Raw genomic sequence first — 8200 nt, forward strand, 5'->3', positions numbered from 1 at the left:
TTATTATTATTATTATTATTATTATTGTTCTTAGGAAAATATTATCAATAAAAATTGTTTTTCAATTATTCTTATTAATTTATATTAAATTTTCATGTCGATTTTTTACATATAAAAGCTATGTTATTAGCTTCAGTCCATTGAATATGTTTTTTTTTTTCTTTTTAATAAATATATAACTATCTTTACATATGTATATGTGTGTTCATTAGTATATTAAATTAATTTATAAATATTATAATACAAATTATTGTAATGTGCAAACTGTTGATTTAGAACCGGGAAAATGTGAATGAAAGGAAATTGGATTGTGTCTCTTATTAGGAAATCTTTTTACAACCTTATGAATCGTGTTCATATCCACGGTGTCTCCTATTTCAGCGATTATTATTGGTTTATGAAAATCTTGATCATTTCTTGATAATCTTACACCTAAAACTTGTGCAGCCAGACTTACGATACACAGGGAAACCTTGAAAACATACAAATATCTACGTTGAAATTACGCGCCGAAAAAGGGTAACGTTGCGCGTCAAAGTTTGGAGCGAAAATTTCAAAGTATGGAAATGAAATTACCGATTCACCAGTTCTAGCAGACATATCGTAATATGGAAATCCATTTTCTGCTGCATAACGATGCGATTTATCTTTTTTAACACTTCTCTGATGTTCCATGTCACATTTATTACCTATTAATGCCATTAAGGGTGCCTCTTCTATACTTTCGCTCATTCCTCGAATCTTATTGGTCCATTCGTCGAGTATTTCAAAACTCGATGAGTTTGTTATATCGTATACCAGAAGAATGATCTACATTAAACGAAGAAAATATTTTAATCGTTTGTTTATTAACAGATAATTACATATAATAAATCATTATTATTAATGTTTTTAATAGTATTACAAAGTCTTACGTTAGCTGCAAACACGTATTTGTCTAACATGGTGCCATGAAGAGCAAGTCCTCCGACATCCCATAAGTGTAGATTAACATTTTTATAAGAACCAACGGTGATATTTTTTAAAAAGAAATCAATACCAGCTGTTGGAGTATATTGTCTCGTAAATTCGTTGGTACAAAACTTCAAAGCGATGCTCGTCTAAAAAGGGATCTTTTAATTTCAATTATCGAGAGTAAAATATCATATCATTGAATTATTTATATTACTAATTGTGAACATTAATTTCTAACTTAATTGTTCAAGTCATTGACGCGTGATATTCAAAATTAAATTAGAACACACTCTTCTATTAGTTTAGATAACAAATAATAAAAAGAATAATTAATTTCATTTCAAATTATATAATCTATCTTTCTTTTTTTTTTTTTTAAATTAAAAAGTTAAATTTCGTGTAAACTACATTTCCGATCGATAATTCTTATTCATCAGACGCGGGAAATTTTAAATGAAATTAGAACGTTTATCGACCGAGATATAAGATAAGGTACAAGACTAATCAATTTTATCTACGATTATCCTATCCCGTTAAAATAATCAATACTTTACTCCTAACAATAGAATTTCTCGTGTAGACTGCATCACCAATCGATAATTTCTATTTATCTATTTCGATCTAAAAATGCCACAAGTTGTTTAACATTTCATGCAAGTATTATTAATGACATGACAGAAAGTTCATGAACGTTGAGGTCTTATCGATTGGCCATTTACATATATGTTTTATTTATTTATTACGTTGATAAAATATTGTTATTATTATTATTATTATATTTTTTTTATTATTAAAATAAATAATTATTTTCTTTTCCTTTTTATATATTATATAGATAAATAAAAACTTTTTAATTTAAAAATGTATACGATTATTATATATTATATATGAAATTTATTATTATGTTTTTCTTTTTTAAATATGCATATAGAATAGAAAAACTTTTGAAAACTTACTTTTCCAGAACTGGAATCACCGAGGAGAACAATTTTGAGTCGCCTCTCGGCAAGATCCTCTTCGATGTCGGACATAGATCGAATTCGATGAATTATAGACGAAAAGTAAGTTGGATAAAATTATTTTCGAATTCATAGGAAAGAAAGAATAAAAAAAAGGAAATCAAATGGAAGCAAAAATATACGAGGGATATTAAAGTATGGCGTAGATTAATAAACGCGTTTTAACTAATTAACTATGGCGTCGTTCGTGTTCGCGTCGTTCGTACAAAACTTGCCAATAAAAATTGAAAGAGAATCAACCGAGAGTGGCCAGTACGCGTCGTCGTCATCGACATTATGTCGTCCTTTCCTTGTATTCACCACTGCCCAGTATGAATAAATTAACAAACAATCGATAACAAAGCACCACACAACTTACGTATAACCCTCTCTATACGTATATCAAATCCCCATTTCGATTTCTTTATTTTTTTCTCATTTTGTTTCATAAATTTTCCCTTTCTTTTTCTATTTCATTTTTTTATCCATCAGTTTCACGTATTTCTACATTTTTTTATTTTTCTTTTTTATATCGCCTCAAAGAAAAGATTTCTTTTATTGCTCGCAGTTTATTATTTTATACGTTTTTTTTTTATTATATTGACCGATTCATTTAGTTTTCATTCCATTATAATTCTTTCAAACTTACGAGCAGCACGTATTTCTATAGATTTTTCTATTATTTTTTTTATTATTATTATTTCTGTTTTTTTTTTATATATATATTACGTTAGAGAAAGACTTATTTCGTTTTGGGTATTTTATTTTATACAGGTTTTTATTTTTAAAATGTTTTATTCTTCATCTGATAACTCCGAATGGCATTTTTTGTTTTATTAACACATTAATTAGAAATTATTCCTCGAAGATGAAAAGAAAATATGTAAATTTTCGCGAGGATTTATTGATTTCGATATTTTAAATAATTACCATCTTATTAATAGTTGCCAATTGTTGGTAACTTCGTCCAGTCGATAATAAAGAAATTCACTATGTCCAATGACAGTAACTGCTGGTAATTTATTATGGTGATTAAATTTTTTGTACAGTTTATAAAATGACAAATCGGATAACTTTTGACGGATATCCTTCATATAATACTTTGCGCAATACTTAACTCCTAGGGAAAATGTTACAATAATTTATAATTATTTACACAATAATTTACAATAATTTACAGAGCTGATAAATTAACTATAAAAGAAAAAAAGAAAAAAAAAAGATGGACTTATGTAAACGATAAAATTAATATTATAAATTGTCAAATGGTTCACTCGCGATTTCAGTTGAAAATCAAATCTTTGTAATTTTGTAACAAATAATAATTCGATACTCGGCAGCAAGTAGTCGTCCTAACAACCGTCAATCTATCAGCACGTTCGAAATTAGCTTTAACAATCTCGTAATATCTTCCATCGCTAAAAAAAAAATAGAAAAAAGAAAAAACAAGAAATACATTTATTTAGAAATAATTTTATCTTTATTTTATTATTCCGTATTAGCTATTCTACGTACCTCAGAACCAAACACTTGAGTTTGATGCATTTGACTCGTAAAATGTCAATAGCTTTTTGACTCTTATCGGAAAATCTTAAATTTTCTGGATCCCAACGTAGCTCGAGTCGTTCCAAATTTGGACTATTATTTGCGATTCCATCCATTAGCTGGTCTACGTGAATATTAACGCCAAGTCTTTCATTGGTACCCATTACGAGAATTCTACAATTAATGTTAATTCGAGGGTTTATATATAAACTCATTTTATCGTCTTATAACTCAGTGATTTTCAATCATTATTCTCTAAAGACACACCCGCGTAACTTGTCATAAGAATATTTGAACGTGTTACAAAATTTGTGGACTCAGTATAGTTAAGAATCACCGTTACGTTAATCGTTGTCAAATTCTATTGATTCGCAAAATGAAAATCTCACTGTCATATATCAATATTTCGAAATAATTAAAATACAAAATAGAATATTCCTTACTTGGCATTAGTGAGAATAGGTAGAACACTTTGCCATAGTTGATCAGTTATATGCGGCATCCCAGCCAATGAAATACCCCAAAGTTGATGACCATGTCTCGACAAGAATTTGTGTAAAGCATCGTCGGTTAAATTGTCCGAACTGTCCAGGTTCAAAGCTATCAAATTTCGTGGATTGCCGGATTCTACCCATGCTTTCAAAACGCTGTCATTGAACCCATTTAATTGGCCGGCACTGAGAAAACGAAGACCAGGGATTCTGGTCAACATATCGATCAAACAATCAGTTGATAAATCCGTTGCTGTTACGTCAAATTCTTGGATACTGGACTTCTCCCATTCGACCTGCATAACGTAATCGCTTTGTAGATCTGAAAATACGATCAATCTTGATAATTAACAAATGATCGATATGATAACATTCAAAGCAAAATCTCATCTAATGTGCTGACTAGTTTGTTTTAGAAAAATGATTCCCAATATTTGGAATGATTAATTGGACATGTTCGTTCACGAATTGTTAGGATTTTTTATTTGAATTTAAAGTTTTAGTTACTGAACTAAAGTAATGTAAACGATTACCTAACATTTAACATAATAATAAATGTTAACATTTAGAACAGCAAATCACAAGGGATTGGAACTTCTGATCATCCATATTCAAATATGAAACATATAATATAACAGTGTGAATTTCTTACTTGTCCCTTGCATAAGAAGACATTTCAATCTTCTGCTACGTTGGAATAGCGTTTTCATGGTTGAACCAGTGACCTTGGCACAAAAATTCACTGCCAGACACTCCAATTGTATGCAATTCGAGGAAAATGCATCTATATGGGAATCATCGACGAAATTGATACCGTACAAATTGATCACTCGCAAATTAGGAGTCGCTGATTTTAATTTGTGAACGTTTATCACCTCGTAAATTTCTTCTTCCTCTTCCTCGATTTTCTCGTAAGTGCCTGCCGAATTTATAAATAAATTGTTTTCTTTTTTTTTTTCTTCTTTTTTCATATAAAAAGATAATAGAACAGTAAAAGTAACGTACCAATCAAATGAAGGATTTCCAAGCCATTGATGAAATTATAAATTTTTCTCATGAAACCTTCCATAAATATGACTTCTGACAGACAGATGCACATGTATTTAAGTTTCGTCGGGAATGCTTGCATCTCTGAGAAATCGTGGAGTTGCATGGCAGTAGAAAAATCAAGGAGCATGTGAGTCAAATTTGGACACTTGTTTGCTAACTCGTGTAAAACGGTGTGAGTGATCAGTTCTATCGGTAACTCGATGTATCTTAATGATGCACCAAAACGTACGCTGTAAATTTATTAATAATTTATTTATTTAATTTAAAAAACAAAAAAGTCAAGAGAAAGAGAAATAAATTAATTAAAAATCGGACATGCCGATACGCATGAGAAATAAATATAAAAAATGTTATTCCTATTTTAATATTTGGCATCGTTCAACAAACGATATTACGTCAAACTGTAGATTGTTTTAACCAATAATATATAAGATTATTCTAACCTTATTAATTGAAGTAAACTTTCGAGTGATCCAACATGGAGTCCACTGATTTCCGGTCTCAACGATACGTGTTTCCAAAGACGCGTGTCGTACGCTATTTGCCGCCATTTTTTACAAACCCTTGCGACCTTGCATATCTCGCGATGTGATAAATAACTAAAGACATTTAGTATCACCTTGTCTGGCAGTTTTTCTATCGTCTAAAAAAAAAGAAAGAAAAATGATTACTTAATGAACAAAAATAAAAATACTTTTAATTAGTAAAAAAAAAAAATATCTAAGAGATTAAATATTCTAATGCAAATAAATATAGCTTAAATTAATTGCTAAACACAATTCCTAAATATTAGAAGCATAATAATATAATAAAAAATTTATTTTTCTACAAAAATAAATAGAAAAGAAAATGAGTCGTTTAATTGTCGTTTAATTTTCAAGACCAATTTTGTCGAACATTGTTAACAACTTACGGTGGCTGCAAAACGACTTTTAATAACACCACCTTCGGAAACGAACATCTGAGACGTTTCCACGGCGATCTGACCCCATACATCTACACCTCCTAGATCCATGGTGATATATTTTCTTTATACGATATCACAACTCGACAAAAAATATAAATTAAAAAAAGTAATATAAAATAAAATAAAATAAAGAAAAAAACACCTCGCGAATAAAGAAAAAAAAATCCAATATAATACCAACAACAACAAAAAGGAAACAGAAGAAAAATAAAAAACCTCGAACGTTTTCTCTAACTCGATTGTTTTATTAATTAACTTTAAACAAAAAAAATATATCAGCGATTTCTTTTTATATTCTTCTTTTTCTTTTTTCTATTTTCTTTTTTTCTTTTTTTATTCAAGTTCAATGTCACAAAATCACACTTAACGTTGGGAATTCGAAATAGATTTTTTTTTGTTGGTGGGAGGGGGGTATGTGCGTGTGTGTGTAGGTGGAAACGAAGTAAGAATATTTCTTATTATCGTCGAAATTTTGTTGATTATCCGTCACGATTGAAGGCTATGGGTAAATAAAGCGGGGTAGGGGGAAATTCGAAAGTTAGCACCAAATTCTTGAGGAAAAATCGTGAAGAAAATCGTGAAGAAAATCGTGGCGCGAGACTCGATTTGCGTTTCTGCGGAAACCACAAGTCTTCTTCTCTGCCCTTTTAATCCGGATCGCGCACGCGCGTTGTCCTAAATATAAGACACTGCTAGAGTCTCGCTTCCACTTTATTTTAGAATCCATTACCTGTTCCCACCGTTAACGTGCCAACGTTTCTTTCTGTTTCGCATTTATTCGGACATTTTCTAATGTTTATAATTAATCCCAAAATGTTAATTAAAGAGAGAAAGAAAGTATAAATTTATTTATCAAAAAATATAATTTTTACTACGTCAAGGTGGGGTACCCAAATTAAAACGTTATATAGTATTTTATTTCGTTTCAATCTAATTTTCAAGTAGTTTTTTTTGTTTAAATAAAAGCCTATATTTTTTATCAGAGCGTATGTATTTTATTTAAAAACGTAACAAAATAATAATAAGAAAATTAAATAACTTTAGTGTGAATTATCATCTAATGCCAAATGATCGTGCGAATTTACGAGTCCTATTGTACGATAAAATATGATGACGTTTACTGTTGCCATGTACTTTATGACTTTTATATTTCTCAACGATCATAATTCATAAATATGAGGTATATTATGTATTATCAATAAAGTGTTAATTCAGTTAATTGTTGATAAATAATTGACTAGAACCAACGTAGCTGATAGAACGTGAGAGACAGACAAATAGTTGGCTAGATTTCAACAAATTGTAGCAGCTGATCGGAATGTCGAAAATTTGATATCTCAATTAATAATTAATTACAATAATTCAAAGTAAATCTTACATTCATAAATTTGTAGGACGGGTTGAAAGTTTTTTAGATGATTTTAAAAATCAATTATTTTTTTTATTTTCCCAAGACTATTTAGGATAATATATTTTTCAAATTAACAAAACGCCAACCCTAACTGCGAGTCTAAAAAATTAACATAAGAAGGATTAATCGGATGTTTTAAATCAACTAAAAACTTTCATCCTATTGCGTATATTATATATATATATATATAATAAGAAAACATGTTTAGCTATGTATATATATATATACATAATATTAGGTTAAGTAAACCCTTAAAAGTGCATGACGACATACATTCGAACGGTTTCCTTATTTTCCAATACAATTTTATATTAAATTCATTCCAATTAGTTTTTTATATATCGATTTTATTATCTATACTTTTAATCGTGTAGAACATCGCCATTTTGAAATCAAAAATAACATGGAAGATGAATTTAACCTCGAAATTTGATTTTAATTTCATAAATTTATGATACGTCCAATTAATAATGACGATAAATTGAAATAAATATAAAAAATAAATATGTAATATTGTTTATGAAATATGTTAAGTAATTTTGGAGATAATTATTTATTGGTCTTTTTTTTTTATCGAATAAAAAAAGTAACTGGGGTGGTGCCTAAGAATGACTATTCGAACTTCATTTGAACTTGGCATGAACTTCACTCGAACTTTTTTTTAACATTCTACCTATATAATACAGTTTATTTTATAATTATAATATAATTAAATATTTGCAGAATAATAATATAGTACACTAAACCGTATAGAGTAAAATAATAAAATATTTAAAAATATTAT

The 8200-nt window shown here is 28.8% G+C and overlaps 2 protein-coding genes across 8 annotated transcripts in view; both read right to left on the reverse strand.

The window, feature by feature from the left end:
• Positions 1-104: 104 nt before the first annotated feature.
• LOC106791701 (ras-related protein Rab-28-like) lies at positions 105-2313 on the reverse strand. The gene is made up of 4 exons (XM_014757560.1): positions 1911-2313; positions 915-1100; positions 577-810; positions 105-472 (listed from the first exon to the last, which is right to left on the reverse strand). Exons 1-4 carry the CDS (start codon positions 1983-1985, stop codon positions 248-250), a joined length of 720 nt encoding a protein of 239 aa, XP_014613046.1. The 5' UTR covers positions 1986-2313; the 3' UTR covers positions 105-247.
• A 643-nt stretch (positions 2314-2956) lies between these two features.
• LOC106791698 (F-box/LRR-repeat protein 7) overlaps positions 2957-8200 on the reverse strand; it is a 7095-nt gene continuing 1851 nt past the window's right edge. For 4 of the 7 annotated variants that reach the window (XM_014757551.1, XM_014757554.1, XM_014757552.1 and 1 more), the window contains 6 exons: positions 5482-5681; positions 4994-5268; positions 4641-4907; positions 3941-4310; positions 3468-3671; positions 2957-3370 (listed from right to left, as the gene is read on the reverse strand). In XM_014757551.1, the coding sequence (XP_014613037.1) occupies positions 3235-3370; positions 3468-3671; positions 3941-4310; positions 4641-4907; positions 4994-5268; positions 5482-5681 (1452 nt within the window). In that variant the 3' untranslated portion in view covers positions 2957-3234. Of the gene's footprint in view, positions 3371-3467; positions 3672-3940; positions 4311-4640; positions 4908-4993; positions 5269-5481; positions 5682-5951; positions 6054-8200 lie in introns of those variants that run through there. The other 3 variants (XM_014757557.1, XM_014757556.1, XM_014757553.1) reach the window with 2 other exon arrangements.

Source organism: Polistes canadensis, unplaced genomic scaffold, assembly GCF_001313835.1.
Source record: "Polistes canadensis isolate GaletaPanama2010 unplaced genomic scaffold, ASM131383v1 scaffold_332, whole genome shotgun sequence".
Taxonomy (NCBI): Eukaryota; Metazoa; Arthropoda; class Insecta; order Hymenoptera; family Vespidae; genus Polistes; species Polistes canadensis.

Bases quoted from the DNA above. Each gene is read 5' to 3' on its own strand.
- LOC106791701 (XM_014757560.1), bottom strand. From the start codon at position 1,985: ATGTCCGACATCGAAGAGGATCTTGCCGAGAGGCGACTCAAAATTGTT. The intron at 1,101-1,910 runs GTAAGTTTTCAA...ATCCCTTTTTAG, and splicing joins GTGATTCCAGTTCTGGAAAA to ACGAGCATCGCTTTGAAGTT. The intron at 473-576 runs GTAATTTCATTT...TATGTTTTCAAG, and splicing joins CTGCTAGAACTGGTGAATCG to GTTTCCCTGTGTATCGTAAG.